This window comes from Mus caroli, unplaced genomic scaffold, assembly GCF_978045245.1.
Source record: "Mus caroli unplaced genomic scaffold, Mus_caroli_1 scaffold_4, whole genome shotgun sequence".
Classification (NCBI taxonomy): domain Eukaryota; kingdom Metazoa; phylum Chordata; class Mammalia; order Rodentia; family Muridae; genus Mus; species Mus caroli.
In genome coordinates, this window is record NW_028227259.1 from 134327587 (window position 1) to 134343273 (window position 15687).

Below are 15687 nucleotides of genomic sequence, written 5' to 3' on the forward strand. Positions count from 1 at the left end.
CTCTTTAAACATTTGAGCTGAGTGACAGATGACAGCTGGAGAACCCTGTTTGACTGGGTGAACTTGAACTGTAAATTGTCTTTATTTGAGAAACACAAGATGGCTGTAAGCTGATGTACAAGCTCTGATTGGCCCCTGGCAAACACTACAGGTGTAATGTGGGTAGGTTGTTCTCTTCTGTCTCCTTGGTTGGTTGGTTTGTTTTGTGGTCTGGTGAGCTCTGATAGAACCAGCCCTGTCTTCTAGCACTGAGCACTACTCCAACCCCCTTTGCTTACATTTTAAAAGGGGATTTGAGGGCTGGTGAGATGGCTCAGTGGGTAAGAGCACCCGACTGCTCTTCTGAAGGTCCAGAGTTCAAATCCCAGCAACCACATGGTGGCTCACAACCATCTGTAACGAGATCTGGCGCCCTCTTCTGGAGTGTCTGAAGACAGCTACAGTGTACTTACATATAATAAATAAATAAATAAATCTAAAAAAAATAAAAGGGGATTTGAGGTAGACTACATTTTTTAGACAAAGTCTCACTTTGTAGCCCAGGATGTCCTTGAACTCCTCCTTTAGCCTTGAGATGTGGGTATGAACCAGTGTGCTCAGCTGAGGACTTTCCCCTTGGTTTGTTGATGTATGCAAGTGAAACCATGAGGGAGGCGACTGGCTTTCCTCTGCCTGTGGCCCTGAAGCTTTTAGTCTCCACATAGTCTAAGGGCTTGGCATTCTTTGAAGGCTGTTTGGTGCTCTGCCATAAGGGAGTATAAGGAAGGCTCAGGAGTCAAACACATTGGCTTGAGTTCAGTTCTGTCCTTAACCTTGGGCAACTGAATCATTGAGGTTTCTAACCATCTTCAAGGCTCAGTCGCTTCATTTGTCAGTTTTGTCCCATGGAAGGTATGTTGTGCTTCTGTTGTTGAGCAGTCTGTACATTTCAATTGAGTTATATTGATCCATGGTATTGCTCAAATATTGTGATTTTGGTTTTGTTTTTGTTGTTTTTCGAGACAGGGTTTCTCTGTATAGCCCTGGCTGTCCTGGAACTCATTTTGTAGACCAGACTAGCCTCGTGATATTTTTTTTAAAAAAAAAGGTATTTTATTACACACACAGAGAGAAAGAGACAGAGAGAGTGAATGAAAGAATGTATATGTGTGGGGAGGCCATGCTGGGTATGTGAGGGTTAGAGGACAGTGTTGCCTTCTTGGCACAGTTGCTGGGTGCTACTATCTCCCACCTGGAAAAACATGTCCTTTCCAATACTCTTAGCTTCATGCCTCCCACCTACTCTAAATTTCAGTGGCTAGTCCAATCTAGCCCCTGTCAAACATCCCTGATAGCCCACCTATAGTAGTGGCCACAGGCCCCAGCTCCTCCTGAGACCTCACATGGCTGCTGGGTTCTTCTCCCTCCAAAGCATGACAAAACTCCTTCTCTCCTTCCTTGCTTGCATCCTCCTTTCCTCCAGGACCCAGAAGTCTCGCCTGTGCCATCCGCCCAGCAATTGGCCCATGGCTTGCTTTCTTTACTGACAGATCAAGAACCAATTGGGGAACAGGACCTTAGCATCAGAATTTGTTTCTTATTCCTTACATTTCTGTCTTTGCTCTTTGCATTTTTTAAAAGATTTATTTATTTATTAATTATATGTAAGTACACTGTAGCTGTCTTCAGACACTCGAAGAGGGCGCCAGATCTCGTTGCGGATGGTTGTGAGCCACCATGTGGTTGCTGGGATTTGAACTCTGGACCTTCGGAAGAGCAGTCGGGTGCTCTTACCCACTGAGCCATCTCACCAGCCCTGCTCTTTGCATTTTGAAGCTGTGTTGTTAGATATGTGTTCAGGATTGCTGTGCCTTGAAGAGTTAACTTTCCATTATGGGATTCCCTTCTTTGTGGGTGGGAGCAAGCTCTTTTAGATTATTTGACTGCATCTTTTTCCTACCCCTAGTGTCCTGATTCACATGTTGTGACATGGGGTCGTACTTTGTAGCCCAGGCTGGCCTACAATCCACATTCCTCTTGCCTGAGCCTCCTAAGCACTGGGATTACCCTGCAGCTTCTGTGCCCAGCTGGGCATGTGGGTTTTAACTTTGTTGGTTATTGCTGAATTGCCCCCTTTTAAAGTTCTAACACTTGGGTTCCTGCCTGCACAGTGTAAGAAGCTGTTGTGTTCTTGTCAAGATCAAATTTCAGATTTTATCTTAGTTAGGGTTTCTTGTTGTAAAAAGACACCATGCCCAAGACAACTTTTTATGGTTTTGTTGATTATTACCTAAACTTCGAACTTAACTTTTGAATGGCACCTTCTTGTTCCATTCGTGCAGATGCATACGCAGACAAAGCACCCAGATACATAAAGCATAGAAGTAATTCCATAATCTGTCTGTCTGTCTGTCTGTCTGTCTATCTAGTGTGAGGAGTAGGATATGTTCCCATGTGTAGAAATAAGAGGTTTTTTTTTTGTTTTTTCCTAAATAGTATGGTGTTAAGCATGGTGGCCTATGCCTTTACTCCCAGAGATTAGGAGGTAGAAACAGGCAGATCTCTGTGAGTTTGAGACCATCCTGTATTGTACATAGTGAGGCCCTGTCTCAAAACAGACAAATAAAATTAAAGTGTGGAGTTGGTAGACTTTAATACCTTTTGGTTTCTTTTTCCTGTGGGGTGTGGTGGTGCACACTTGCTGAGGAAGCTGAGGCAGGAGGATCCTGTCTGGAAAGGAAAAACCAGACAAAATATCTCTATTATCTCTCTGTCTCTATCTCCCTGCCCCCCCCCCCGTGTGTGTGTGTGTGTGTGTGTGTGTGTGTGTGTGTGGGATAGACTCTTGCTATATATAGCTCAAGCCGGTGTCAGATGCACTGTGTAATCCAGGCTGACCTAGAACTTGATCCTCCTGCCTCAACCTCTTGAGTGCTAGAATTACAGGCATGTGCCAACACACCCAGCTTGGATGCATTTTTACTTAGAGCAGTGTGACTTGCAAACTGAATGGTGGGGGAAATAAACTGGCCTTTGTCTCTTTGTGATGCTGTGTGTCACCTGATGCCTTCCTGCTTCCATTGGTGGTTACAGTGACTTTTTGACTCAGCAAGAAAGTTGTTCAAGAAAAGGTTCTGTTTCATTATCAGTATTAGTGACTAAAAATGCTAATAAGCAGTTTCTATTTGCTTTCTGTTAGTTTAGAAAAAATTAAAAAATTATCAGTAGGGTGTGTGTCTGTGGAGATAACATTACAACACTGTGGAGGTTTTTTCCTTCTACCTTTCTGTGGGTTCTACAGGTAAAATTCACATCTCTGGGCCTGTATGGCAAGCATTTCCCATGTTGAGCCATCTTACTGACCCATGGTTAGTTGGAGTTTATTTATTTATTTTTTCTTTGAGGCGTTGGCAATGGTACTTTTCCACAGCACTCAGTAGTCATCTCTGAGGAACTGTGACTTCAGGGAGTACCAGGCCCTTCCCGAGCTGCCTGACAGTGAATTATTCTGCCTTCTTATGTTGTTAACTACCTAATGCAGCTGTTGGGTTGGTAGCACAGATGTGAGAGTCTTTGTTAGTACTTGATTTGCTCTTTCTTTTTTTAAATTGTTTTTATTGGTTATTTTATTTATTTACGTTTCAAATGTTATCCCCCTTCGCAGTTTCCCCTCTGAAAACCCCCTATCCCATCCACCCTCCCAGCTTTTTCTGTTTGTTAACGTATTTTCTGGGTCTCCTTTGTAGCTCTTTGGTCTGGAACTCACTGAGAGATCTTCGTGAGGATTAGAGGTTGCCTCTGCTAGGATTAGAGGTTGTTGACATCACACCCTGCCTTGTATTTGTGTTTTAAGAATTGTTATGGGCTGGTGAGATGGCTCAGCAGGTTAGAGCACCCGACTGCTCTTCCAAAGGTCCTTAGTTCAAATCCCAGCAACCACATGGTGGCTCACAACCATCCGTAACAAGATCTGACTCCCTCTTCTGGTGCTTCTGGTGTGTCTGAAGATAGCTACAGTGTACTTACATATAAATAAATAAATTAATTAAAAAAAAAAAGAATTGTTATGCTGTAGTTCAGTCCTTGAGCAGAGAACATGGCAGAACTCCATTCTGTGTATCCACCTGCTGGATCGTAGGGATTAAAGTCAGGTCTCCAGGCTTGTATAAGAAGCTCTTTACCAGGCTGGTGAGATGGCTCAGTGGGGAAGAGCTACCGACTGCTCTTCCGAAGGTCCGAAGTTCAAATCCCAGCAACCACATGGTGGCTCACAACCACCCATAATGAGACCTGATGCCCTCTTCTGGTGCTGTCTGAAGACAGCTACAGTGTACTTACATATAATAAATAAATAAATAAATAATCTTTAAAAGAAAAAAAAGAAGCTCTTAAGGTTTCTGAGACAGGGTCTTGTGTAGCCCTCAAACTCACTGGGCAACTGAGAATGACCTTTAACTGACCTGGATCTTCCTGCTCCTACTTCCCAAGTGCTGCGATTAGAGCTGTGCACAACATGCCTTGTTGACTCCTTGCTGGGGCTAGAACCCAGGGATTCCTACATGCCAGCAAGCACTACTCTACCAACCGAGCCACAGTTGAGCTCTGCTGAGCATGTTTTAGAACGTGCAGTTTTATCTACTCACACTTCCTATTTTCCCTTGCTTTAAGGAAACTCATCCAAATGTTTAAATATAAAGTGCTATTAATTTAATTTTGATTAAACATAATTTCAGTAATCTTGTTGGCTACATAGAGTAATTCCATCCATCAGCCTTCTGGGTGACAAAACTTGCTGTGTTTCATTTTCTCAGCAGAAATTCAGGAAGCCAAAGCTCCCAGTCCCTCCGCAAACCGGCAAACCAGCATTGAGACGGACCGAGTGACTAAGGAGTTCATAGACTTTCTCAAGACCTTCCACAAGACGGGCCAAGAAGTCTATAAACAGACGAAGATGTTTTTGGAAGCAATGCCTTATAAAAGGGTAGGCTGACGCTACCACTTGGGAATAGGAGCTGTGGTTTAGGGAGGGTCAGGGAGAGCTGTAATCTTGTCATTTTACACCTGAGAGGAACAAGTGATAGTTACCTAAGACCAGCCTTTTAGCTCCACTAACACCTGACTCCAAGCTAGTACTTTTCCACTGTGCCCTGGTCATTCATCTCTGTGAAACTTCTGCAGCTAGAGGGACAGGCTGCCTCGCTCATTACCTGTGCTAGTGCAGCCTGCCTGCATAGACCTTTAGCTCAACTGTTTGGCCAGGAGCAGGAACTAGACTTGGTTCCTCATTGCTTGTATTCCTTTTTGTGTTTGGATCTCCTTCCGTTCCTTATTCCTCAGTTAAGGCAAGGTCTCACTGTCATAGAGTTGGCTGGCCTGGAACTCACTCTATATACCGGGCTGACCTGAACTCACAGAGATCCACCTTCGAGCTAACGGTGTGGCCACCATGCCGAGTTTTAGTGTGCTTCTCTGTGTTTATTTAGAGAAGGAAGGAGAGAGGGTAGCAGTGAAAGGAACCCTGGTGGCTGCAGTTTCAGTCCCGTTGTTTTGTAGATGAAGGATGGTGAAAGCCAAACTAGACAGTGGTCTGGTTAGCTTGCTAGGGTTTTCAAAGTGAACCAGAGCTGTGGCTTCCACGTGCCTCTCACTGTGTAGCCCAGGCTAGTCTTCAGCTCCCTGGTTCCTGCCTCAGCTGGCACGGTGCTAGGATGATGCAAACACCCCATCGTGCCTGGTAGGGGGTTATTTTGTGAGGTTTTGAGGTTGGGGTCTCGATGTGTGTAGTCTAGATCATGCTTGCCATATGGCTGAGACTGGCCTTCGACTTGAGACCCCCCCTCCCTGCCCCCTCCATAACCTCTGGGATGCTGCTGCCATTTAGAGGTGTCATTTGCCACAGTGCTTGATCACACCTGTGTCTTTAGTCCAAAGTTTCTTATCTGTAATTTTAATTCTCATAATTCATAAAACTATTTGTGAAAGGAATCATTTTGTAAGTAAAACTGAAGTTTTTTCACTTCTACCATATTAAACTCAACTAGCTCTACCAGTGCTTTCTGTGAGGGGAAGAGAGCTTACAGAGAGGGGAGGGAACAGCCATCAACAAGCAGCTACTGTGGCCATGCCCCAAAATGTTCTAAGATTCAGTGCTCCAAGAGAGGGTTTTCCTTCTTGCTCTTCAGGGGTGTTGTGACCCCATCTTAGAAAGACTGTATCTTTTACTTTAAGTGTTTATGAAGAAACAGTGACATTTGGAGTTGAAGCAAGCTGCCACTGAGGGGTGTGTGTGTGTGTGTGTGTGTCACTCTGTCTGTCTGTCTGTCTCTGTCTATATAATGACATTGAGCTCTGTGTGTGTGTGTGTAATGACACTGAGGTGTGTGAGGGGAGGGATAGGCTTCTTGAATGTGTGAAAAGTCAAGTTTGAGGTTGTTTTTGCAGTGTCAAGAGGATAAAGTTGTATTACACTGTAGTATGTGCAGAATATATACTACTGTGTTTACATTGTATCTACAGAAACACCGATCAGCTTGGGTTTTTCTTCTTCTGAGAAGCATAAACTACCCTTATTGTGTAAGCACTTAATTGACTTTTTAGTGAGTCTGAAAATACAGAAGCAAGTCTAGCATAGTGACGCGCATCTTTAGTATCAGCAGTTTAGAGGCAGAGACAGGCGGATCTCTGTGTATTTAAGGTTAGTGTGGTCTACATAGTAAGTTCTAGGCTAGCCAGGGCTGCACAGGGCAACACTCTCTTTCTTTTTTTGGGGTGGGAGGTTGTTTTTTTCGAGACAGGGTTTCTCTGAAGCCCTGGCTGTCCTGGAACTCACTTTGTAGACCAGGCTGGCTTCGAACTCAGAAATCCGCCTGCCTCTGTCTCCCAAGTGCTGGGATTAAAGGCGTGCACCACCACATCCAGTGCAGCACTGTCTCAAATAAAAAGGAAATAGAAAAAAACCAAAGAGGAACACTATGCTGTGTGTTCAGAGCATCACTAATTGGTGCTGGAGACCTGATAAGCTTCAAATTCCTCCTGACTTGAGAACTACTGTGCAGCTAATTTTCTTTTATACTAGCACCAAGTGTTTTGTGGTAAGGTGTCCAGTTGTTCATGTGTCTTGTGTATCTTTGGTGTCTAGCATGATGGGCAACATCCAGATACAGCTCAGGTGGATTTTTAAAATTGCACGCCTTTAATCCCAGCACTCAGGAGGCAGAGGCAGGCGGATTTCTGAGTTCGAGGCCAGCCTGGTCTACAAAGTGAGTTCCAGGACAGCCAGGGCTACACAGAGAAACCCTGTCTCAAAAAAACAAAAAACAAACAAAAAAAAAAATTGCATTGATTGATTGATTGTGTGTTTATGTGTGCTTGTAAGTAGGCATGGGTATTTAGAGGTCAGAGGATGACTGTCAGGAGTCTGCACTCCCCTTCTACCATGTGGGTCTCGGGGATCAAATCTGAGTCACCAGGCTTGGTAGCAAGTGCCTTCTTTATCCATCGGGCTACCTCTCCAGGTGTTTGAAGGAATCTCTACTGGCCTTTGACTCCAGGTTATAAAACTTATTGTTTACGTCTGAACTCACATACTCTAGCTTTACGACAATACTCAGATAAATTTATTAAATACAACGTAGGGAACGGTTCTTGGAGATTTGAAATGCACTTAGATTAAGGTGCACTTTGAATTCTTCAAATGTGTTCGCAAACCTTTACCCCACTTAGGCTTTCTTTATCACTCTAGTGCCTATTCAGCATGCTATGTAAGCCCTGCTTGTAGGAGCCGCCCCACTGACCCTGCTGTACACTGGTCTGTGTTCCTGTTGCATTGCACAGATTGTTTTCTCCCACGTTGCTGAGGCCTAGAACAGTGACACACTCCTGCTTCTGTCCGATGTGGATCGTTCCTGTTGTTTCCAGTCCTAGTTAATGCCAGAGTTGAGCAACCTGTTCTGTGTGGGGGCCAAGACGAGACAGTTGTTTTCAGAACTGTGTTAAATGCCTTCCCCAGCTGTTTGTTCTCTGTTACGAAACACTTTATCTGTATTTAGGCTTTAAAAAAAATTCCTGAACATTATTACTTCTGGCTGAAATTTCAACGCTTGCATATTTCAGACCCACCACAATATTGCATTATATAATCCTTTAACGATCCAACAAAATTTTATTTGCTAATTTTTTTGAAGCTTGTTTATTTTATCTCCAGTTAATTTTAGGCTCAAGGATGGGGTGGGGCACTCTGGAAGAAAGTAAGCACCCTAAGAGGCATGCGTGGGCTGTGGGGGCTCTAACGGGAGAGTCACTCAGCTTTTCTTTTTTAAGATTTCCTTTTTTTAATGTGGGTATTTGCTCTAGGCCAGAAGAGAGGATTGAATCCCCTGGCATGGGAGTTACAGGCAGTTATGAGCTGCCACTCGGGGGCTGGGAACAGAACTCCACCCCTCAAGTATTCGTAACCGCAGAGCAATCTTTCCAGCAACCACCTCTTTTCTTTTTAATTACATTATCACCTACTGGGTTCCCTTTCTTTTGAGGCAGGGTCTCACCCTGTAATTCACTCTGACCTTGAATTTGTAATCCCTTGACTACTGAGGTTATAACCATCTAATCCTACCACATCTATCTCTGTGATTGAATATGTGTCGCTGAACCTTGTCATAGTCTTCAGGATGGTATGTCTTCACTGTAATGAGAAGAGCAGGCACATGACTGACATAACATCCTTGTATGAATCGCTGCTGTAATCTCCCAGGATTGGGAGATCTAGGACAGGATCAAGTTTGAAGCCAGCCTAAACTACATAATGAGTTCCATGTCAGCCTGGGCTACAGAGTGAAACTCTGTCTCAAAAAACTACCAACAAAAAGATTCTGAAATTAAGAAAACAGAGGAGGTAGTCCAGGAATACAGCTTACTTAGCACACAGCAGGTCCTAGGTTTAGCCCTAGAACTGTGAAAAGAATGTGGAGAAGGCTCCCCACCTTTAATTCCAGCCCTCAGGAGGTACAGACAGGTGAATCTCTTGTTCCTGGCTAGCTTGGTCTATAGAGGCAGGGATACACAGAGAAACTATCTCAAAAATAAGAAAGAAAGAAAGAGGAAGAGAAAATAAAAGAAAAAAGAAAATGGCTCAGTGGTTAAGAGCACCGACTGCTTTTCCAGAGGTCCTGAGTTCAATTCGCAGCAACCACATGGTGGCTCACAACCATCTGTAATGGGATCTGATGCCCTCTTCTGCTGTGTCTGAAGACAGCTACAGTGTACTCACATACATAAAGTAAATAAATCACCCCCCCATACCAACTCGAGAGAGATTGAGGTTGTGGATGGGGGAGGATGGAGTAAAAAAAGTGCAGAAAAGGCCGTGTGTGGCTTAATGACAAAGTTCTGAGTTCAGCCTTCAACACCTGAATTTTTTTTTCAATAAGGAAATTAGAAGCTAGAATGTACAAGGCATTGTAACTTGTATAAAAGAATCTTATAAAAGGTTATCTAGACATGGCTCAGCAATCAGGAGGAAGCTGGTTCTACTTGTTCTGAGGATCCAAAAGTTTGACAACACTCACCTCTCTGCTGGCTCTGCACTCATGTATATACCCTACATACACACACGTTTGTACACATAACTAAAAATAAAACAAGATACAGCCAGAGGTGGTAGCACACCCTTTAATCTCAGTACTTGGGAGGCAGAGACAGACCCCTGAGTTTGAGGCCATCCAGGACCACACATCATAGAAACCCTGTGTCAAACACAAACAAACAAACAAACAAACAAAAAACAAATAAAGGAAAAAGTAATCTTATTGTGAGACTTAAGCTTTAGTTTGGTAGAATATTGACTATGGGTTCAATGGTATATGTGGTCACCTGTGTAGTGTACTCTCTGTAGCTTTCCTTTGACCTTTGAACATAGCCTCATGTCTCAAGTAATTTTTTTTTTTTTAAAGATTTATTTATTTATTTTTATGTAAGTACACTGTAGCTGTCTTCAGATGCACCAGAAGAGGGCATCAGATCTCATTATGGGTGGTTGTGAGCCACCATGTGGTTGCTGGGATTTGAACTTTGGACCTTCGGAAGAGCAGTCGGGTGCTCTTACCCACTGAGCCATCTCACCAGCCCGTCTCAAGTAATTTTAAAGAGTATTTTTATTATTTTATGTGTATAGATATTTTGCTTGCATGTATGTCTGTGTACCTAGTGCTTACATGGCCCACTGAGGTCACAATAGGACATTGGATCCTCTGAAACTGGGGTTAGGTGTGAGCTGCTGTATGGGTGCTGGGAATTGAACCTGGGTCCTCTGGAAGAGCAGCCCGTGCTCGTAACTGCTGAGTCATCACTCTAGCCCTTCCAGAGTAATTTTAAAGTATGGTGAAACCTGGGCATTGTGGCGCATGCCTTTAATCTGTACACTCAGGAGACCGAAGCAAGTGGATTACCTGTCTGTGAGTTGGAGGCCAGCCAGAGCTACACAGGAGACCTTATCTCAAAAGGAAAGGGAGAAAAAAGCTCAGAGGACATGCAGAGAGACAGTCATCTCAAAACCCTGTCATCTAATTCAGTGAGGTTCCTGGCTTGGTGGAGAATTGTCTTCTCTAAGTCTGCTTATATGGACTCCTGCTTAGAGCCTGCTCTCAGGTTGGACGTGCTGATGTGAGCATATACTTAAGCAGTTGGGAGGCTGAGGTGGGAGGATTGCTTGTGCCCACAAGTTTGACACTGATTTGGACAAAATAATGAGAGCCTTTCTCAAAACTAAAAATCATATGCTGGGTAAGGTGGCATAGGCTTTCATCTCCGCATTTATGAGCAGATAGCAGGGAGTTAGAGGCTGGCCTGTACTCTCCTGGCAGGTTGAGAACAACCAGTGCTCTCTAGACCCTTAATTCGTGTTGTAAAACACGATTACTCTAGGGCTGGAGAGCTGGAGAGGATCCAGGCTCAGCTCTCAGCACCCTTGGCTTGGTGGACCTGACACCTTGCTTCTGAGGGCACCAGGCATGCGTGTGGTGCACATGCACGTGTAGCAAAGACACACTAGTTTTCCTGTGAGCCACACTCTGTGATCTCATTCTCCTGAGGAAGTGATCAAGTGTAATATAGGAGCTTTTGGTCATTTCATGGCTTTGGTTTTGTTTCCTGGAGAGTCCTTCTGTGAAGATTTGCCTCTGCCTTGCATGTTGGCTCCCACTTTTAATCTCAGCACTTGGAAGGCAGAGGAGGGTGGTTTGTTTTTAAGTTCTAGTCTAGCCTGGTATACATAGGGAAGGAGTTCTAGACTGGGCTATAATAGAGATACCCTGACTCAAAAAACAAACAAGCAAAACAACAACAATAAAAAACAAAGGACTGGAGAGATGGCTCAGAGGTTAAGAGCACTGGCTGCTCTTCCAGAGGTCCTGAGTTCAATTCCCAGCAACCACATGGCTACTCACAACAGTCTGTAACTCCCATTCCAGGGCTTCTGACACCCTCACACAGATATGCAGGCAAAACATCAATGCACATAAAATTAAATAAACAAATGAATAAAATAGAAACAGTTGCTACTGGTTACTTTGTGTTAACTTACAGTTTGCCTTGTGTTAGCACTTACGGAGAAGGTGTTTTTTCTGTGTTTCAGTGAAGAGATTATAGTGTGAAATGTGTCTTTATCTTCACTCATCTTTCCCAGAATATGAAGGCCCTCCTGTACCTTACAGAGATTTTGCTGAGCATTTCGTTCGTATGTATTTATTTAGTTTTGAGACGAAGTCTCATGTAACCTACGCTGGCCTTAAACTCCTGATTTTCCTGCCTCCCCCTCCAAATGCTTAATCACAGGGTGTATAGCAGTGGTTTACACTGTGCTGGGCTACTCTGCCCACTGAGCGACGTTGCTAGCACCCTCTTCAACTGGTATAAACCAAATAGTAGTTTGAGCTATCTGGTTACTTTAGAAACCAGAAGGATATGGCTAAAAGGAAGAGACTCATCCAAACAAGCTTTAGTTCTTGAGGAAGTTGGGAGGAAGTAGCACAGACTTGGTTCTAAAATTAGAAGCAATGTGTCCTCACTATACACAGAAGCTGAAAAAGTCAGCATGGTGGGAGCAGATTGCAGAACAGTGCCTCCAGGTACTGGGCAGCAAGACAGAGGGGTGAGGAAAGGAGGGCCAGCCAGGTACAAGGTTAAACCTCCAGTGCTGTGTGTGTGTGTGTGTGTGTGTGTGTGTGTGTGTGTGTGTGTGTGCATCTGTGTCTGCGTCTGCGTGGCAGAATGTGTATATGCTTGCAGATGCCCATGGAGGTCAGCAGAGGGTGTGGGGGACTCAGAAGCTATAGCTCTAGGCTGTTGTGAGTGGCCTGATGTGAATGCTAGAACTTATTCCTGGTCCTCTGGAAGTGCAGCAGGTCCTCCTAACTAACCTCTGGGTCATCTCTCCAGCATTTCTGATGTCCTTAAGCACAGTAGGAAAACTAAGGTTGTTGACACATGACACATGGTGGATTTCAAAGTAATGAGTGGGAAGGAATTTGAATATTCCTGCTATAGCACATTGGCAAGTCTAGGATCGTATGCCTTGGTCCAATCTTGTATAGAAGTATCGCTATACCCATGAATGTGGAGATACTAGAGGGCAATCGACGTTTTTTAAAGTGAAAAAAAATGAGTATTTTAAAAATCAACTCAAAAAGGATCCAAAACGTACATGTTACAGCTATTAAAATCTAAAAAGACCTTGTCATGAAAACATTAACACTAGTAGTAGTAGCAATAGTAATAAATAGTAATGATGAGGGTGGTGATGTGAAATAGAGTGCTCACAGACTGTCTGTGCATACTGTGATGTGTAAAGATCATCAACAGGAGATCTCTCTCGGGCTGGAGAGATGGCTCAGCGGGTAAGAGCACTGACTGCTCTTCCGAAGGTCCTGAGTTCAAATCCCAGCAACCACGTGGTGGCTCACAGCCATCTGTAATGAGATCTGATGCCCTCTTCTGGTGTGTCTGAAGACAGCTACAGTGTACCTACATATAATAAATAAATAAATCTTTAAAAAAATAGTAGATTTCTCTTTCTTGCAGAATATGTGTGATTTTTAAGTTCTTATAGAGTCGGCTCAGTGCAGGGAGTGTGTTTGAGGGACTTGTTCAGGTTTGGTGGTGTTCTCAAACTCTTCAGCTGCTTACCAACCTATTGTCTGTTGATTCCAGGATTTAAGCATCGAGGAACAGTCAGAGTGTACTCAGGACTTTTACCAAAATGTGGCTGAAAGAATGCAGACCCGTGGGAAAGGTAATATGTTGTCAGCCAGCTGTTGTGAGGCAGCCAGTTGGAGCTCAAACTGCCCTCGCCTCCTCTGATTGGCCTGGCTGGTGCCAAAGTACTGTGCTGACATTGACATCCGCCTCATACCCAGCAGTGCCCTTGCATGACCTGGGCAATTGGGTTGTTCTTTGAATAATATAATTCCTGTATTGTGAGTATAGTGGGGAAGATCAGAGAGGCTCAGGAGGGTTTCTGTATGAATCCCTACCTTGGAATTGCCATTTGGTGAGTCACTGTTCACAATGACATAAACCTGAGGGAGGGGAGTTGGAGCAGAAAAAAATGAGACTCACCCACTTCAAGCTGTGGGTTTGCTCTGTAGAGCTCCTCTGGCCTTCTGTTGACGCTATACTTGAGGGTATGTCTGAGCTATGCTTGATGTCCTCATGCGTGCTTCAGAGAGAACATGGTGGCTTTGTGGGAAGCTGCAGAGGAAAGGACGTTTGCCAGCACTTGGCACCCTTGGGAATTGCAAGTGTTTTACCAGTGTAGCAATAGAGAGGGACCCACAGAAGTCTTCCTACTTGGCAGGGCATATACCTGCTAGATTCCAGCGAACCAGTTTAGCAAAAAGGTGGGAATGCTGTACAATTTCTAGATTAGAAAGTTGTAATTTCTTTTATTGTGTTTTTGTTTTTTTGTTTTGTCTTGTTTTTGTTTTTGTTTTTTGAGACAGAGTCTCACATAGCTCAGGCTGGCCTCTAAAAGACTTTGTGTTCCTAAGCCTCCTGCCTCTACCGCCCAAGTGCTAAGAAGACAGACATGCACCACCATGCCTGCTTTATATGGTGCTGGGGTTGGACCCCAGGGCTTCATGCATGCTGGGGCACATCCCCAGCCCAAATAGTTACGAATTTATAAAGAGGGTTTTTAATGTTTCTTTACTAGGTGTGTTTATAGCAATTTTTCTTTTTTTAAGGAAAACGCTTTGCAGTCCTGGTACTTTCTTTCGTTGTATACATTAGGCCATAAATTCATATGGAATGGGCTCCAACAGCTCAGGCTCTTTTCCGTTAGTCCTCACAAAGTGTGCTTCTCTGGGTGGCGCAGGCTGGTGCTTCAGCTGCACCCAGGTGCTCTTCTCTTTGGCTTCCTTTTTCTTCTGGTCGTTCTCCTTCACCTGCTTCAGGAAGCTGTCTCTGCTCTTCGAGTGCTTGATGTGCTCAATCCGCATGTTGATCCTCTTGGCCAGAATTTTGCCCTTAACCTGCTTGTTTACAATGATGCCCACGACATGCTGGGTGACATTGTAGACTCTTCCGGTTTTGCTGTGGTAGCACTTATGGGGCATTCCTTTTTGAACAGTGCCCATTGATGTCTACAATATCACCCTTCTTGTAGATTCACATGTGTGTGGCCAAAGGAACAATGCCATGTTTTCCTAAAAGGCCTAAAGAACATGTACCGGGTGCCTCTCCTCTTTCCCTTTGTGTTCGTCATTTTGGCGAGTTACTGGAAGATGGCTGCGGACAGCAATTTTTTTCTGTATGGAAAATACAGAAATAGTATTGTTTTGAAATCCTTCTCTTGAGCTGCTATACCCCTTTGTGTATTCCAGTGCCTCCAGAGAAAGTGGAGAAGATAATGGATCAGATCGAAAAGCACATCATGACGCGTCTCTATAAGTTTGTGTTCTGCCCAGAGACTACTGATGATGAGAAGAAAGATCTCGCCATTCAAAAAAGAATCAGGTGATCGCAGTGTCTGCTTTATCTCTACAACCTAGAACGGAATGATAGCATGTGGCTAAGTGCGTATGAGCTTCCAGCCTGGGGCAGTAGCAGCAGGAGCATCTCAGCCAGGCTTAGGATAATCAGCTTTTCTGTCTGGCTGGAGAGAGGACCCATGTTGGCTGTGTGAGATCATTCTAGGTCCCTAAAAGCTTCAAGGAATCTGCTGCCTTGTCAGCAGAAAACTGTGTCTGTCAGTCTCAAGGCGGTGGAGGACGTGTGTCTTTCTTCCTCTGTAGGCATGGCTTTGGCAGTTTGTACTGACCCCTTCTCAGGGACCTCACGGGGTGTACCCAGACTTCGCAGTTCAGCAGCAGTGGAATGCTTAGAGACAAGCCTGTAGTAGTTATTTTTTCACTGTTGTGGAAAAATACTTGCCAGGAACAACTGAAGTGAAGAGATTGGTTTTGGCTTGTAGTCTAGGAGGGATACCCCACCATGGTGGGGAAGGCAGAGCTATGGCAGGAACATGGAGCTGGGGCTCCCTCTGACTCCTTGCATCAGGAGGCCTCTCCTCCTTTACTTCATGTGTACAGGAATGTGCCTGAGTACATGGTATGTGCACCACGTGCATACGGGAACCCATGGAGGTCAGAAGCATTGGGTCCCCTGAGTCTGGAGTTGCCTATGGTTGTGAGCATCCCGTGTGGGTGCTGGGAACCA

General features: G+C 44.4%; 1 protein-coding gene and 1 pseudogene across 2 annotated transcripts in view; one reads left to right on the plus strand and one right to left on the minus strand.

Annotated features, from left to right (window-relative positions):
• The window catches only part of Rabgef1 (RAB guanine nucleotide exchange factor 1), a 41751-nt gene that overhangs the window by 21498 nt on the left and 4566 nt on the right, over positions 1-15687 (plus strand). Inside the window, exons 4-6 of one of the 2 annotated variants that reach the window (XM_021162460.3) lie at positions 4791-4960; positions 13180-13261; positions 14853-14985. In XM_021162460.3, coding sequence (XP_021018119.1) covers positions 4791-4960; positions 13180-13261; positions 14853-14985 — 385 coding nt within the window. The remainder of the gene's footprint in view (positions 1-4790; positions 4961-13179; positions 13262-14852; positions 14986-15687) is intronic. The other variant, XM_021162461.2, reaches the window with a different exon arrangement.
• On the minus strand, positions 14256-14621 carry LOC110294318 (large ribosomal subunit protein eL21 pseudogene; annotated as a pseudogene).